The 18,999-nt window shown below is 31.4% G+C and overlaps 1 protein-coding gene across 2 annotated transcripts in view; it reads left to right on the top strand.

The window, feature by feature from the left end:
* The window catches only part of LOC130897368 (ribosomal protein S6 kinase alpha-5-like), a 183,608-nt gene that overhangs the window by 129,740 nt on the left and 34,869 nt on the right, over positions 1-18,999 (top strand). For both annotated transcript variants that reach the window (XM_057806194.1, XM_057806193.1), the window contains exon 5: positions 15,724-15,918. In XM_057806194.1, the coding sequence (XP_057662177.1) occupies positions 15,724-15,918 (195 nt within the window). The remainder of the gene's footprint in view (positions 1-15,723; positions 15,919-18,999) is intronic.

The following is an 18,999-nucleotide window of genomic DNA, read 5'->3' as shown; positions in this document are numbered from 1 at the left end:
ACAAAATTTTATGCTCGCGTCTTCATGGACCAAAGTCAAATTCTCTTTGATTTCTTTTATTGTCTACAATTTTTGTCGAAAATTTTTTTTTTGAACATCGGATTATTTTTGAACGCAAGGTCTCATTATACAGGATTAGTGTGACGCCTCTCTAAAAGGCTTCTGGAAATTTTGTTTTATTGAAAACAACACGATCTAAGTTAATTAATGTATGATTATAACGATTTCTTTACAAAAAATGAAGGACAGTAACAATTATTTGAATCTTAGATGATTATAGAAGAGAAGGGTTTAACAATACGAAAAACTTATTTAAGACTAATATTAAAATAACGTTTGTACTAATGTAATTTTGAAATAAGATTATCAGTTTGAATATCTTGCATTTTTTTATATAATAGACCAATACTTATACCACTTTCATATGCGAAATACCTTTGGAACAATACATTAAACTAAATACATTTTTCTTTCAAACTTCATATTTACGTTAGGATTGTAAAATTAATGACCAAAGACGATTTCACTTTTGATTATAAGCTTCCGGCAACAAACATGTTTTACGTCATCCGGCTTAAAGGTAGCAGGTGGTACGTACCTTACTTGTGTCCTCGTGGATTTGTGTAATTTTGTTGTATTTCATTCCAAGTTTGACGAAAAAGAATTCCGTTTTTTTTTTTCCTTAAGCATTCTTTCTTATTGATCAGTTTTAATATACAACTACAAAAATGCGAAACCAACTAAAGGATCTCTTCTTATGTGTATGTTTTATTGGCATGACCTCAAAATCATGCGGGCGCTTTATGAAAACCAAACTGCATTAGTGAGAACTGAAACCGGCGAAACAGAACCATCCATACAGCATCAAAAGAGGCGTGCGACAGGGATGCGTGTTGTCTCCTCTACTCTTCAATATATATTCAGAAGAAGTTTTTGACAGAGTTTTAGATGATGCAAGAGAAGGTGTTAAAATCAATGGAAAAATCAAAAAGACCAAAACCATGATTGTCTCCAAAACATCCAATCATCCTCCCATGTCTATGGCACCGACAGGGAACTTATAGAATTAATAAAATCTCGAAAAACCTCGTATCTAAGACACATATATAAAAATAACAAATACAGACTTTTGCAACTTCTGATCGAAGATAAAATCGAAGGCAGTTGTGGCAGACGACAGGTTTCATGGCTGAACAATATTCGCGAGTGGACGGTTTAGACTCTCGGACGAATAAGAAGTGCCAGAGATAGAAATAACATTGCTGGGGTTATCCCCAAACTTCGTTAGAAGAGGGCACGCGAAGAAGAAGATTCTTTTGAACCCGAAAAAAATGTTGTGGCCTGAAAAGTGTTATGGTAAAGTTAAACGGCTGTATAAGCATTGATGATGAGACAATCGAACTGAAAATCGAGATGGTAAATCTTAAAAGGATATAGAGAGTATAATAGACGTTATGATGTTCATTAAATCAAATAGTAGTCATATATACGGTATATTGTTCAACAATTTGGAAAAAGGAAAAACAACAGTGACTATTATTATATATTATTAGACCGGCACCATATGCAGAAATAAAAAATACAGGGTGTCAAAACGATGGTGAAAATCATATAATTGAACTCTGAATTACTTCCGTATCCACCTTAGGGACTTTTAAAAATTCCACAGCATGCGAATGAGACCAAACAAGCTTTGGAATTTTGCTTTAGAACGAATTTTTACATGAGTTTTATTTTAAATTTTACGTGGTTATAGTTTGTATATTAACCTAGACCTTATTATTAATCTTATTCATATCTTTCATTTGTGTGATTTAAAATAAAAAAATGACAAATAAATCAGAAATCCTATAAATTTGAATTAGATTCCGTACACGCTCATTTGAAAATCCAAAATTTGTCTCTGATTGGTTCAGGATTGCTAAAATCAGTTGTCAGTTTCAACTACGAAATGAAAAAGTGAGAATCGATTCTCATCATATTTTCCTTCAAATGTTTGCCTCAAAATACTAGTTTTTTGACATCCATCTTCTTATTCGAAACCTATCTCTTTTTTTAAAACATTTTTTCAGATAAAAATAATAAAATAGTGTCCTCGAAATCCCCTCGTTCTTATGTTCCCTTTGACTATGGCTAGTCACTTTCTAGCATTTGTAAAAGTAGTTGATAAACAAACTAGCTTATGCCTATCATGTTCACTCAGGGGATTGCCAAATTGGATGTAGTATAATAGTCGATCAGAGTTTCGTTCATTGTTAAAAAAATTTTGCAGTATATATTCGTACAATCTAAGCGTAGTATCCAATAATTGCGATTTTCATTCACGGCCTGCAAAATAATTAGGTTTCAATTATCTTTTTCTTCTATCAGTACCTTCTCGAAGTTTTTATTTGTTCAAATATTCTGAAAACGGAGAACTCCCCGTTTAACAAAACCGCTCTGCTCTAACGTCAAATCTTCTACAGCTATTTGACTTGAAGTTGACTCATACCTACGAGAACCTACCTTTTTCGTATTTTCTTTAACAATTTTGCTAAATGTTTTGACTACATTATATATTATCTACATATGGATCCAAAAATATTTGGAATCAACAAAAAATTGATGTTGATAACTTAGTTATTCTATTCATTCATTATTTAGTTTTTTTACTGAAATTATTTCTCTTACCTCATATACTTTTTATGATCATTTCATTATAATAAAATTACATATCAACAGTCCATTATTCGATAGGATCAAATTGACCTTTCTCTTATGAATTATAATATTGAATTTTCAAAATTATAAAACTCTATCCGGACATACATATACCAAAAACTAACCCCGGCGAAAAGTATCTCGATAATTCACCAGCTGCCACTCGTCGTTATATTCGGGGTTTTTTACAATTCGAACACCCAAGTTCGCCCAACCTCATATACAGGATAGCTTCTGTTATTAGATCTTAATCTAGTATAGAACATATGTACGTAAAACTGGGTCATCCATTGGACGTAGACGGCGTGTACTGTATGAAAAAGGAAGTTGAAACTTAAAAAAATAACGATTCAGAAAAAGCTTAACTTTATACTAACGACTCAAGTACTCCTCTGTTCACAAATGGACTGGCAATATTTGGAATTATTGTTGAACTAATTATGTCCAAAAGTAAAGAAATCCGATACTTTCGAAGATTTGTCTGCTAGTAACTAGAAGAATAAATGCCGTCTCAACATTACCCCCTATCTATTTTCTAGTTTTGTTTAATACACCACGAATAATCACAGATATGCTTAAGGTGTACACAGATTTCTGAGAATACTGGGAAAACTAAGAAATCCTGATTCTGAAAGACTAAATCCTCAAACATATACGTACAAAAATCGCAAGAAGATGATTGGGATCTGCTTGATGCACCTAATGCAATTGATAGAATAACGGAGCCAGATTCTATGAACAATCTCCTTCTCCTCCTCTCTATCATATCTCTCACATCTTTGGGATTTGAATCTAGTGACTGGGTTGGCCATGGCAAAATATAAACGCTGAATTCTTGCAGAAACTTCATAGTTCGATATGCAATAACAGAACGAACATTGTCTTGTTGGAAAAGGACTTGTGGACGTTAATTTGGTAAGACTAGGATGTAAAGTGCATCGAGTGAATACCAGAAGACAGCTGAAATAAGCAATAGCCTCCTAAAAGATAAGTTCAAAAGTTTTATGCATATTTTTTCAACAAAAAACAATATTACGTCATAAATAATATCAAAATTCGTCACTGTATACTATATTACGCCACTATGTCTTCTATGGCTACAGTTCTCAGTACCAGCTCAAACGTTGACGGTAGTGATCGGCATTGACACTACACTACACTTTAATCGTAGATAAGGACGCGAATGAGGTGAGACAGTGTATGTATAACGGTATTTTTCTCTCCAAACAGAGCAAGTTGCCTGAAGCACGTATCTTGACGTGTAGGTTGACCAACTGGTCATCTTCGTGCTCCTCTTTCTTCATCTGCTCTTACACGACGCACACGCAGAACCGTAATTACAGTGTAGTTGACACGTCGAGCAATTTTGTGAATAAATCAACATTTCAACTCTATCCTTGCCAGAATCGCTAATAAGGTATTGATTTTAAGGTTTTCAAACTTGAGGCTTTTTTTTATTCACACTATAGTAGAGGAAGCTCCAATTTTGGAAGATAAAACTTTGATATTGTTTGTTATAGTATCTTGTTCTAAACAGAGTCATAACGTTACAAAGTAATCAAAGAAATTATTGCTTCTGGCTTGTTATTCCGGTTTCTACTTGTTGTCATTTTTCTATCGTCTACCCATTTGTCTAATGATGTCTTTGTTTATCTTCATTGGTTTATCTCCTCTGTTCTTTATGACTATATGTCTTACCAATATTTATTCAAGACCAATTACCTTCTCAGATACATCCTTCCCTTAAATCGTCTCATCACCATCACCTCTTATTTCGAGGAATTCCTGACCATCGCACGTTTCATTGTCTATGAATCTAATGCTCTCTTTATAGTCAAATGCATTGTTACTCTTTGAATTTATGGGAACTTCTGAATATAATTTCCAGTTTTCCAAAAGCGTGGCTCTCAATTTTGTATTTCTATATGTTCATTTCTGCCTTTCTCTGGTCGTTTAAGTATAATTTTTTTTATCTAGATAAGTATTATAATGAGTATTATGAAGTATAATCAGTAATAAAATCAAATGATTGAAATATCTATAAATACTTTGATAATAATTTGAGTTTGACTAGTATTTGATAATAATATGACATTTACTGAAGATGTTGTTGGATAGTCTCTTTAGAGAGTCCCGTATAATATCAACCTCTTTATGTAGATTATACTCGTAAATTATTATTACTTTGTATCATTTTGGTAATTGAAAAGTTTCCGATTTTGATCGTGTACCCATTTTTCCACTATCTGTAAATCCGTGATCTTTTTTTAAAACAATTCGGAATACATGAATATTATTAACACAGCCAAATATAAATCGGAGCCACCCTGTAAATAATGATCGAAATAAAAACCTGATGTCGGCAGTTCTTCGAAGACACACCTGGTAATGCGATGCACGAGACACAATAGATTATAATGACCTTTTCTGAAATATATGGTTGAATGTGAGCAATTTCCGTAAGAGATGAGAAAAGAAGATTTGGCATAGGTTAAAATAAATTTAAGACGCTGATGGAACAAACGTCTCAATGCTATTTTCGAAAAAAAAAAAAAATGAAAAAAAAATAAGTTTTTGTAATTTATTAATTTCTTTCTTGATGTTAAAATTCAGTTAAACTCACCAGTAATTAGACAGAAAGAGGTAAACGAAGCTGTTTGAAATTTAGCTTAGACTAGATTTTAACAAAACTGGAAAACCACATTGATGACTGCTATTTATGCGTTGCGCAGTATAAAAAAGAGTCCTAAGTCATGCTAAAAGACCTCTATTGGACTTATATAACACCTCAATATCTACCAGATTTGTCGGAGACTGATATGGTGGAAATATTTTTGGATGAACAAGTATAAGTCGATTTCTCATTTTCCCAAGGTGCCTTAAGGGGTAACACCACCACCTTTTTGGGAATTTAAAAAAAAACTTTATATCAGATGCTAAATCTAATTAGATGACTTTATTATACATGTTTTGAAGTAATATTTGAAGAGTGTTCAAAAACAAAATGGCTTCAATACAGAGCTATAAGGATAAGAAGAATTTCCAGAGAGGCCTCCACTACCACCAACTTTTCGTCATAGCTATTGATGTCAAATATAAAAATCAAGTATTTTCTCAATGTTTGAACTAAAATCAAGAGAAGTACGTAGCGGTTTTAAAAAATATTAAAATTTAACAATATGTCGGAAGTTCGAAAACATAATCATGAAAAATCGGTCGTAAAACAAAAAGTTTTCAATATATTATTAAAATCCTACTTAATTCCCTAGAAAATGATTTATAAAAGCGCCTGAAAAGTTTTTATTTACTCGGATCAAATTGGCTGAATAATTGTGGTGATAGTAGTAAAAAAAGTGATTTTGAGAAACACGAGTTTGAAAATGGAACGACAAGCGTGATGCAACGGTCAAACTGACGCTACACTAATATACAAACACAAAGACGGTTCATAATCTCACTAGTGCCACCCGTAGGCAGTCGAGTGTACTAGCATTTCGGAGCGAAAGGCTCGTCGCGCTCGCCCGACCGCGCTGTGGGATACTTAGCGTCTGATGCTCATAAATTTTTTTTTCGAAAACCATTTGAGGACGTCAATTTTAACATAATTCTCTACCGTTTTAGCTGAAAAAAAAGATATTGACTTTTGAAAATTTTTTTAGTGGTATTACCCCTTAAGAGACCTTAACCTTTCTTAGTTGTGATCTCAGCTGGGCTTAAAAAAAACTCATATCTCTTAGTACAAAAGTCTCAATATATAGCGTCCGCGAAAAATTTTTCTTGCGTTGTTCAGCTCAAAAATTTATGTTTTTTGCTTTTTGTAATGACTTTAGTAGCCTGTTGAAGAAAATATTGTTTGATGTATGCAGCTATGCTTTGACGCTTGACACTTTTTACTGACAGTACAAAACTATCTAAGATAACTTGATAAATGTAAAAAAAAAGTTATTGTGATTATTCCATTTAAAAAGAATTGTTCTTTTCGCATGCTTTTAGACGTATGTATAATATGTCTCATATATTTATAGTTTTCAAATGCCTAATTTTAATGGTAGTCGTAGATAAAACATATTAAGGAGGTTCAAGAAATAAGACTGGTTACTTAACTTGGCATTTCTGGCTCGATCTTTAAACATTCATGATGCTATTAATAGTTTTGCCAAATAGGAAGCTTAGAAAAAAACTTTTATTGATGAATTTTCAAATATCAAATATCAATTCGACCAAAATTATATGATACCTATATTTTTGGAAATAAAAATTATCAGATGTTCATCACGCACGCAACAGCAAGAATACTATTGATTTATTAAAATTAATTACAATGTGACCAGCACCGGATTTAGGGTGGGTCTAGGGGGGTCTGAAGCCTCGGGCTTCGAGCAGGTACAGGCTCCGAAAAAATACTAATTAGATCATTTATTTTAAAAGCAATATTGAATTCGTATCAAAGCTTAAAATTAAATGGATGGCGAAATAATATTTCAATTTATTTTTACTTCGAGGTTATTTTGATTTCTCTAGTGGGCCCCGTGTCTTTAGCCTCGGGCCCCACTACTTCTCAATCAAACATTGAATATTGTGATTTTTTCTGAGAGTCCCATCCAACGCACGGGTCTCAGATGGCATAATTAAGTTGAATTATTTAACCTTTCTTGACATCAAAATATGTAGTTTATTTCAAAATCCAAATGAAATTTAAGACTTTCATCAGAATTATATATAATAACTATTCTGGGGTTAGAATAAAATGCCATTTTACAATAATAAATATTTATGTTTCTTAAAACACATTTTCCGTATGATAATTTTTAGAAATAAATATTACAGTATAGTGATATATTCGAAGTACTATTTATGTTATAAAAAAAAATTGAATATCACACTGCTATTCAAAAACTTACTACGAAACAGTGCAGTGTTGCCGCATATCTTGACAAATAACATCTCTGTTAGACAATCTCAGAACTGGCTTTTACATAATTGATCTGAAATATCATTTGAAATTACACGTTGACAACAAATCACTAGTAGTGACTATGCTCGAAAAATAAAAATGTGAGAATATTTTAGAAAATCGGATTGGACATAAATTAATTGGTGAAAATGTCAAAATTTTAAGTCTATACATTATAATAATCAACTGTAAATTCATTTCATATCCTGTGTGCTTATATTCGAAGGACCGATTTGTTAAAATGGTAAGGACTGTACTTAATAATTTGTTTATTAATTTATATTTCTAACAATCAATCCAAGACTGGTTACATACTCTCGTCTTTACGACTACCCCTCCTATATCTAAGGGTGGGAAATGCAATCTTCACTTGTTATATCACCCAAGAATGTTCTACATATCCCCTGTATTATAAGATTTTCGAATAATTCCAATAATTAAATTATTAAATTTTATATTGTTAGTTGGAACACATACAAAATATACTCAACGTATAATAGACATCTCGTGAATTTAGAGCGCACGTGCTATAATTGTTGCATCAATCAATTTTAATGCACGAGTTAGTTTTAACCGGAATTTGCGCGAGGTTATTCCGCATTTAATATTATCGTAGTTGATTTCCGAAGAATTCTATGAATACATATCTATTTGAGAGTTAACAACACTTTTTTTTAACAAAGAATAATTATATATTTTCCATTTTGCTATCTTTCCTCAGCTTCATGATTCCGCGCTACATAAAAAACTGAACCAAGTGCGATTGAAGGTCATCGTCATTTGTGAAAGTTTGACCATTCAAAGAATTATGCAAACTTCGAAATAAATGTTAATCAGATGGTGCCATATCAGGGCTGTATTGGGAATGTGGGAATTGTTGACACTAAACATCAGAATTGATCGTTTGGTTCTTTGGAAGCAGCTCAAAAAATACAACACCTTGTAATCCCACCAAACTGACAGCATGAGCGTTTTTTGTTGTTTTGCAGCTTTCGATGTCTTTTGTGCTGGTTTAACGTGTTTGCTCCATGATCTTTTTCGAACTATGTTGAATGATGATTCTTTTCAAAAAAGGGTCGGCTTCATTTCGTTTAAGGTGCATATCGCAAAAGTTGATTCTTTGTGTTAAATGAATTTCTTTCAATTCGTGAGGTACAAGTCCATTTTAATGTCTGAGAATTAGTCAGATACAGGTCTATATCAAGATAATTTATTAATTATTTACACAAAACGACTCGCAGAAAATGCAAAAACTAGTTTATGCCAGTTGTTGTTAATAGAGCCATTGAAAAGACTTGATGAATCAATTATAAAACATCGTTTATTATATATATTAGCTGTAGAAGAAATAAAGTAAGGCGCAAAGTGATATTAATGAAACACAGAATGAATTCCAAATGGAAGGGTTCCATCCGCTAATTCATCAGTAAACATGGACAAGATACAAAAATGTGCAAAATCACAATTGCTTTTGAGTCAATTTCAACATTTGTTTTTCATCTAAATACTGCTCCGAAACTCTAGTATACAATTGAAAAAATGATTCCATTATACCGTTGAATAATTTGAATTAATGTGCCGACTAAAATTAATCAATAAAAACAAACAATTCATATGTAAAAACTCCAGCCACCAGACGGGTCTTTGACCTGTTTCCACCCCATTGAGGGTATGCGACAAACGAAATGTACGTATGAATTTAATCTTCCCTCGTTATATATCAACAAGACCAAGCCCACCCCTTATGTTTTCATAAAAGTTCTATAACTTTATGGTTGAAATCTGCTTCAACCCTTCGCAATAATTTTCGACTAGACGTTAATTTTTTTTTGGTTCCTTATCGGTCTATACATTTTACCGCTTTTTCAGTAAAAAAAGTTCTGGCCTCATTACATTCATAGAATTTACGCGAGTTGATATTTTCTAAAATACGTTTTTTTCTCACCGACGATTTTCAGATAGTCACGAAATTATTCAGAAACTGAATTGATTGTTTTAATAGACAGGTTTAAACTCTACACAGCTTTCGAAATAAACCGAAAAATGTTATTGGAACTATTGTTTATTTATTAAAATGGAAGTAGAAAGTTTTAGATAAAACCGACAATGATCACTAATTCTATGCGCGATTTCTATCGACATTCTAAAAATGTTTGCGGAATACCACGTCCAAATACTTCCACTGTTTTCTTTGTGAATAACATTGTCATTTTTCGTTCTGTAATTAATTAATTCTTACTCGTAAATCATCTTCATTTGAAGTATTCATCAAGTATTAAGAGGTTGTTATTTTATTTTCTTATGCAACAACAACAATTCACTCAATAAGTCGTGTGACTAACTAAGAAAAACACATTTTTTGGCTAAAAATCCATCAATGTAGTCTCCTTCCAGAGAAATACAATCATTCTAACGCTTCTCGATGCCGTAGATGCTTGTAGAAGGATTTGTTTTTTGCCACAAAATATGCTTCAGTTTCAGCAATTGCTTTGTCAATTGAGCTGAAGTTCTGACCATTCTTACATTTTTTTGAAATCAGCGAATAGCCAGTAGTCACTGGGGGCCAGATCTGGACTGTGTGGTGGATGAGGAACCAAGTGTAATTCGCATTAAGAGGCCGTTTTTCCTTGACTTTTGCTTTTAAATGATCCAACAATTCTATGTAGTATAGTAGTACAATATTCCTACAGCATCTCAAAATACTGAAGCCATAACCTTCCCAGCTGGCTGTTGAGCCTTCGGACGCTTCGGACGTGGTTCACCGGATGCAATCCACTCAGAAGATGATCGTTTTGATTCCGGAGTGAAGTGATTTATTATGTGTAAACATGGCCAAACACTGCTCTGAATCATCAACACAACAATTTCAATTTACGATTAGATATAACCAATTTGTGACCTTCTTTGATGTTTTCTGGAGTAACCACCTCCATTGGACGACCAGAACGTTCACCATTGTTGATGTCTCTATGACGAACAAATTAACAAACTATATTGATTTGAAAATAACAAAAGTAACACTTCACTTAAATGGCTGTCACTTTTTTCTGACTAATCGAAAAGTCATGAAATTTTACATATAGTCTTTTGAAAGTTTGTACTTCGTAAACGTCATATGGATTTGACAATGGCAGTGCCATCTTCGTGCCATCTTGAAACTCGTATTGAGGAAATGCATCTGTATGTGTTTCAAGCTGAGACAAGCGCTGAGAAGTTTGAAGCTATTGCAGATAGTCAATGAATATAGCATAAAACATGAAAAACGGTATCAAAAAAGTTTTAATGAGGCTTAGGAAATGTTAAAATTTCTCTATGGTAATAATATAGTAATTCAGAAGGCCAAATAGTTGAATATCAAAGTCATAATAATTGTTTTCTTCAATTATGAGTGCGTAGAGTGCGTAAATTTCAGGAAATATTGGAACTTTGTAAGAAGGAAGAGACCCGAAAATGGATCGATGATTTTCTTCTTCATCGTTAAGAAGCGCCGTTCAAGGAGTTGCTACTAGAGGTCTTCTTGTATATATATATATATATATCCGTCTGGATCTTTCCGGAAATAACAAAATGTGCTAAATAGCGAACGTTGCTAGCTAAGGACAATACTTAGAAAGACAATCCTACAAATTTAATGTTACTTTTTCTACTTTGATTTTAATAAACTAGTTAACCGTATATGTTGAATATGGTGTATGGTTTTAATTAGAATATGTGCCTCAGAAACAAATAGGGCTGACCAGATTGATATACATTTCAGTGAAGGCAATTTCAAAGTCAATATTTTCTCATAAAGAGATTAAACTGCAAATTTGATTACACATGTTATCGTTTCCTCTGTCCTGTTTTTTTAATCAAACTTTTTACGAATTACTTATCTGTAGTTTTGAGAATAATTTGATTTTGTTTTATCACGGAAAATGAGGTTGTTGTTAGAATAGCTAGGAATAAGTGGATTAATGATAGAAATTGGATCTTTGTGGTTCAATATTTCCTACAAATATTACCTGCCTGCAGATATAATCAACTTTTCAATGATAAAAGAAATTTAACCGATTTATTAAGAAGGATTTCACGAGGAAACTTGTTTTATATCTTGATAGTTGAAGGTCAAATGCAAATTAATCTTGCATCAATCCCGTATTGTTATTTTGTTAATTAGTTTAAATTTCAATCCTTCATTGTTATATAAATGAAAGTAAAATTATTTGCATTCTTGTATACTCTTTCAAATTGTTTACTACGTCATCAAATTAATTAGTATTTGATTTTAATTGATTATTGCGGTTTTGTCACTAAGAACATGACAAAAAAATTCCTTCAATCTTACCACTTCCTGCCATTTGTTGATTTATTTCCTCATTTCGTTAGTATCGAATTTTGCAATAGTTGCCTACTGTTTCTGCCAACTCATTTAAAAACATTATCAAATCGGTAGCTACACGTGTATAGGTATTACATCTACAGAGTGTCCCAAGTAAAATGGCCACTCCAATATTTTGATTTATGTTATACAAGAATAAGTCAATTTTAAACTAGATGGCGTCATTTTTTATAGTAATTTAAAGCTCCTGTTTTAAATCCAACAAATCTATGCAACCCCATTCATTTTTTTACTTTGAACGATTTTTTGAGAAATCTGCTCAATATTAATTATTATTAAATATAATTTTAAAAAACAACAGTAGTCCTAAATGGAAACACTTCATTTTTAACGATTTTAGTGTGTTAAGTATGCATCTGCAACGTCCAAGCAATGATAAAACTTGTTTTCAAATGCTTCTTAAGCTTTTAGACGTTTCCGGTATAATAAAATGCCATTATGTCACGATTCTTTATCGAAGATCTCGAAGAAATTCAGATAATGTAGCATCAACTTGAACTTTCAATAGCCCCACGAAAAAAATTCCTATTAGCTTATACACGTTCAATTTTGTTGGTTTTTGTTTTTGGGTTGTCAAAGGTTCCACAAATTTATTTTAATCATTCTAAGTAAATGTTTCCAATCGATTTAATGTTATTAAAAAGTTGTCTGACAATGTGGTGGTTCAGAATGCCTGCCCTAACATGGAATTTTTCGGATGTTTGCGTATGAACTTCTCTGAAAATAACTGGGAATCTGTTGATTTCTTCTCTCAACGTACTTTCATCGAAACAACAAAAATTGTTTAGTAAACCTATGTAACCAATAAGTTTTATAAAAACTGTAAACGACGTAAATTCTTGAATTATTGTCATCAAGTTTGTTTCTCAACAATCCGCTGAACACTACTTCTTGATACGCTGGATGTGAAGAATAGCTACTTTTATAGCATCTTTTCTGATAGATCGCTCACGATCCTGTTTTTTGTCTAAAACAGAACCAATTACTTGCTGTTTCACATGGTTTTAGCTAAAGTGACACCAGCACACTCATTATTTTGATAATACAATTCTTCCAATTCATTGTTTTATTATAGGATTTTGATAATAATCGATTATGAACATGAGATTTGTGCCATGTCGCACTAAACCAATTTTTTTTATTTGTAACGAAATATTTGAAGAATATTTAAAAAGATTTCGAAAAAATGTTGCATGGACATTGGAAGCTGCTTTAGAATGAACCATTGTGTGTGCATATTGGAACAAAACTCGAAATATTTGGTTAAATTTCAGTTTTGCGAAAATTCTTTTTTGTATTTAATACAAACTTAATATATTTTAAATTGATATTTTCAAATAGAAATACAAGGGTTTCTACTAAGCTTTGATGTAGACAAATAAAAACAAATATTTATAATTGTTTTTCGAAATATTCTCCATTAAGAACAATCAATTGTCGAAGCATTTATTCCATTCAGATTGAGAAACGGAATGGAAACATGTGATTTGAACGCATCCACCGCTTCTTCATGAGTAGAAAAACGTTGATCTCGCAATTTATTTTTGATCTACGGGAATCAGAAGATATCATTAACAACAATTGTACGGCGGATGATTATTGACTATTAATGGCTTTGATTGAACTGGGAGAAGTTGAGAAAAAAATATATTTTGTGGTTTCTCTGTTGGACCATGTACTGCTGGAGCTAATTTTTGCCAATCTAATTGTTAATTTGGATCATTTTAAAGATAACCAATCCCAAAAATGTACACAAAGAAATGAAATTAAATTGGATTTGAAGGTATGAGATTTGGTACAGCTGCATCCAACATCAATTTGGAAATTGATCGTGAATAAAACATATATAAATATCACCAAGTATATTCTTGTTAGTGAATAAAGTTATATCTAAAAATGTTGGTTTATTTTTACTCCAGTTTGGAAATAATGAACTATTGTACCCAATTAAATACCATGTGTTGTACTCAGCTGGCACATTTCTATATAGTACACGTGTACTACGTTCAAGTAAAAATGTAAACCATTGTTACTATGCTGGTAAATAGATAAAATATACCTGCATTTTTTAATTGGCAATGTAATTAATAAATAAAAAACTTGATGTAGTAGTATAATGTAAAACCATACTGTTTTCACATTATATTTGGAATCTCAACCGGTAAATGATTTCATTATAATTAATAAAGGTAACCCGGTATTAAAAAGTGATAAAATCACAATATTCATCCGAAAAACTTTACGTGAATTAGCACGAGAAGACATAAAAAATTTGAATCCAGCAAGAGAACATTATATCACACTAAAAAACTGGAATAGAAATTTATAAACGTACGTTGTTGCCAGAAAAATTATTTCTAGAAAATTCTAGTTTAATAAAAAATAATTGACGTACTAGAAGTTTTTCGGCATGTTGAAAGAGGTTATTCTTTCTCTTCTCCTTAGTTTTCATTCTCCTTTATTTATATTTTCCATGTTTTCCGATCCTTTACTACATCATTAATTTGTTTTATTGTTATCTTCCTGTGCTACTTCAAGTTTTCCTTGGTCGTCCTTTCACTCTTTTCTTATATTTTTTTCTTTTTAAGCTAAGTGATGTTCCTCTTTTTATGTATCCGTACCAGTTTAATCATCTTTTACCGATTTTGTTTCCAATTGATTCTTATTTGAGCTTTTCTAAAATTATCTCATTTCTTATCCTATCCATCCTCGTTTTCTTAGTTGTTTCATCTCCGTTGCTAGACAGTTATCGAATTGTATACTTTTGTTTTTATGACTTCTTTTTCTATTTTCCCGAACATTCTCCAGATGAGATGAATTGATCCGTTTCAAAGAATGATTAACTTTTTATTTACCTTGGAAGTTGTTTCATTTACAAAAGTATCGACCTGTATTGAAAGTATCCTCTTCTGTGGAATAGTAGGCACCCAGGCCATAAGAACAAAAACAGAGTGAAGTAACAGTGATGACATTGAAGAAGAAAAAGGAATCGCTCTCTGTCTCTCATCAATTTTTCGCTTCTGTTTTAATGTGAAACGTCACTATTATCATCAACAAAATTCAGAAAGTAATCTAGTAATCGAGTTTATGGAAACGCGACACCAATATCGATAACTGGCACACACTATATGTATATTTTTCCACGCTTTTGTGCAGTGCTGCGTCCAGTATTCGTCCAATGTTCAGCAATACGTTGAAACGCGAATGTTGAACGCATCGTGTAGTATAGGCTTTAGTTATTATTATCGTACGTGTTTACAGAGGGAGAGATGAGCCTTTCTATATATTATGTTGTAACAACCAATTTTACTTCGGAAAATTATTTAATTGTCTTTGTGCGACTTTGTTCAAGCAAATACAAGTGGAAATGGATAATAACATTAATTTTCAGGAATTACCTACTTTCCTCCTAATTAATTTATTGTCTAGCAATTAAAATTTAATTTTAAATAATAGTATCTGCGACAGATGTAAACAATGTACGAGGTCACGCACACCGTGTTATTTTTACTCACGTGGGACTAAAATTGAATACAAAGTGGGATACTTTTATAGTATCTAATTTGAATTTATATCGAAAAAACTCACCCACAATAAATTCAATAATAGGTTGATGTTATTATTTTTAATATTGCAATTTTAACCTTTTGCAAACGAAAGTTATTAATATTAATTTTATCTTTTCCAGTTGGGTATTATCTACAGAGATATCAAATTAGAAAACATTTTAGTAGACGAGACAGGTCATATCGTTCTCACGGATTTCGGTTTAAGTAAAGAGCTACCCAGAGAAGAAGCCGATAAGAGAGCCTACTCGTTTTGTGGTACCATTGAGTATATGGCTCCGGAAGTGGTCAAAGCTGGAACTCAGGGACATGATATAGTAAGTACTTTTTTACATAAATTGCCAGGAAATCTATTATCATTAAAAATATAACAAACATTTTTCTCCCGAATAATGAACAGAATTCAAGTAAAACGAAATTTCAGGCCTTTACTTAATTATCATATTACAAAATTTAACACAAAAAAATCCAACCCCCGTATGTTTATTGTAGTCTTGTGATTTGAGCGCATACTTGGAATATTGGAAAGAGCGTAATATATTTAAAAAAAAACCATTTTGAAAGAAGGATGTTCGAAAATTTTATTCATTATATTAGAAAATAAATCATTATTGTGATACACCTGTATATACATTTTAGAGTTCTTAAAATAAACATTTTTTTCTCATTATTTGTTAAGAATGATAATACTTGGTAAAAAAATCTTCACATTTAAAGATTTTGTCATGTAATCTTAAGGAACCCGAATCAGTTCACTGAATCATTAAACAGTGAACGTCCGATGAAAGCTATTTTTTTTTCTTTGTTTTGATTATCTTTTCTTTTTCATGTAGCTACGAAATATAAAGTTAGAAAAATAAATATAAAAATATATAAATTGAAGTTGTAAGTCCCTGTATTTTTTTTTAAACACTTGCAACCACTTTGTTCCGTCCTTATTTGTTTAGGCACATGAATAAATAGTTTTCTAGGTGATTTCAATGGAGTATTAGTATACTGAAGAATTATATACCAATTATAATGATAATTTTATAAATTTACTATGTACTGACGTCAGTGCACCGCTATATTGGCAATTTCGGCGAAAAGCTTGAACCGAAAATTTAAAAACTTATTATTATAGTAATTTTGCATGTCAAATAAGAGGTATAAATTGTCCTGGTTTTAGGTCTCCTTTAATTGAAACTTCGTTTCAAAACAAATAAAATTTTGACGTTTCGACCTTTATCAAAATATAATTTGACATTAGAGATATATTTATAATTTAAACAATTTTTTCAAACCGTTTCAAATACCCTAACAACTGAAAATGAAAAGCTTTTCACAACAAAATATTAAAATTAGGTATTTCAATATTTTAGTTCGATAATTAAGGCCCCACAATTATAAGTTATAATAAATAACTCATGATGAATTTAAAAAAATCACGCTTGTTAAAATAATTTCCATGAATAAAGTTGAATCTTTTATTATTTAATTTTATCAGTTTGAAATTGAGCGATGTCGAGCATCTTGTAGACTTCCGTGATACATATTACCAATTAACAATCACTGTTCTTCACTCGTAACAGCCTCAGATACTGTTAAAAAGGTTTTATTCTCAATGAAAGATGTTAAAACAAAACCGTCATGTTAAATAGAAGCGAAGTGAATATACAATTTCCTAATAATCCGTTATCTACAGAGAATCTCGTATCCGCGTAGGCAAATTTCAATGAATTTAATAATAATTCAATCCCATAGCTTGTTTGTAACCTTAACGTGGTCCATTCATTTTTTCTTATAACAATAAGACGGTTAACAGAACTGGACTAGAATCAATTAGTCCACAGTTTGAAAAATCGTAGATTGAAGGTACATACGTATTTGTATGTACCTTGGGGACCCAATGGGACCCGTAATTTTGGCCGATGTATAAAAAGTAAAGTTGCCGAATGAAAATTTCACTGTCTGCATCGTATTGTATTTTATATTGTTCTTGTACTGTAGATTTAATATATCATGACACATGTTATATATTTGTTGCTTGTTTTTTAACCCAATAGTTCAATAAAACTGTATACTATTCACGTCCTCTAGTTTTTTTAATTTTTACGAAATTTTCCCTTCTTCCAAATTTTCTATATCGTTCTATTTTTGTTTTGGTATATATTCAATTCAGTTTTTTAATTTCTCATATTTCAATGGCAAAATTCTCACTTTTTATCGGACATAACTTCATAAATTCCGACTTTTTTCTTTTCTATGACTTACTATGTTATTTTTCAATTCTAATTGCTTACGATTGATGTAAACTTTATCTCATATTTTCAAATCGTTATTTGAGAGTTTGATCGCAGTTTCTTAAACCTTAAAAAGTTCAAAACTTTGAACAAAAACTCAAATTTCCATCTCTAAAAAAGTTGCAATAATAGGTTTGCTTTTCGGAAACTAGTTCACGTTACCTCACGAGAAAATATGTAGAGTAGATAATAATATGAGGAAAATTAAAATTTCTATAGAAAATATTAGAAATAAATTATTTTTGAGCTATCGATAAATTTCTACCACTTAAATATATACATAAACCAAAATTTACTAAATGAGATACGGTTCCTCAACTTTTATTGAATATGTAGTCATCTCGCGTTGAGTCCGAGCCTGAACGGTTTAGCGAGAAGATAGATCCTCATCCAATTTAGTTCTTCGGTCATCGTTTGACCTCCTTAAAACTAAAGAAATAAAAACGAATGGCAAGTATCTGCATTCTTAACGGTAATGGGAAAGTGAGGAAAGAAAGAAAGAGGGAGAAGACTCGTAAAATTGAGAGAGTGAATAACAAGTGGATTGTTGGAATAGTTGTTTTACTTTTTGTGAATAAATTAGTTTAAAATTGTGAAGAAATATTGCGTAATATTAATTTTAGCTGTTTACTTTTAACTATTAGAGGATTAGTTTTAAACATATTATAATAATACTTCTTGTTTAACAAAAAACTATTTAAACAAATTGTGTTGATTTTTATTACCTTTATTTATAATGAATAACAGATCTTGAAAAATAATCTCACGATTTGAACTTGCTGCGATTTCATCAACTGATATTGGAAACTTCAGAAAAGCCATATGCATCTATTCGTAATGGCAAACTGACAGGATAACTGTTTTTTTTTTGCTTAAAATTGCTGATATTAGTTTGGATTACTTTGGTTACAACAAGATAACGTTTTAACCATATGAATTGTACTGTCACTTAATACCTTGTTTATACTGTTATTTTTCACAGTTCTGTGCAAATAACACCACAAGGTGTACAGAAGGAAAACGGAGCATTCACAAAATAAAACTTATATGTGTGTAAAGCCCTAGAGGCCATTTGAACTGTATTTTATTCCATATACATATAACTATGTACTTCAC

Source organism: Diorhabda carinulata, chromosome 8, assembly GCF_026250575.1.
Source record: "Diorhabda carinulata isolate Delta chromosome 8, icDioCari1.1, whole genome shotgun sequence".
Lineage (NCBI taxonomy): Eukaryota > Metazoa > Arthropoda > Insecta > Coleoptera > Chrysomelidae > Diorhabda > Diorhabda carinulata.
The sequence above is the reverse complement of the archived record's forward strand: the minus strand, read 5'-3'. Positions and strand labels throughout refer to the sequence as shown.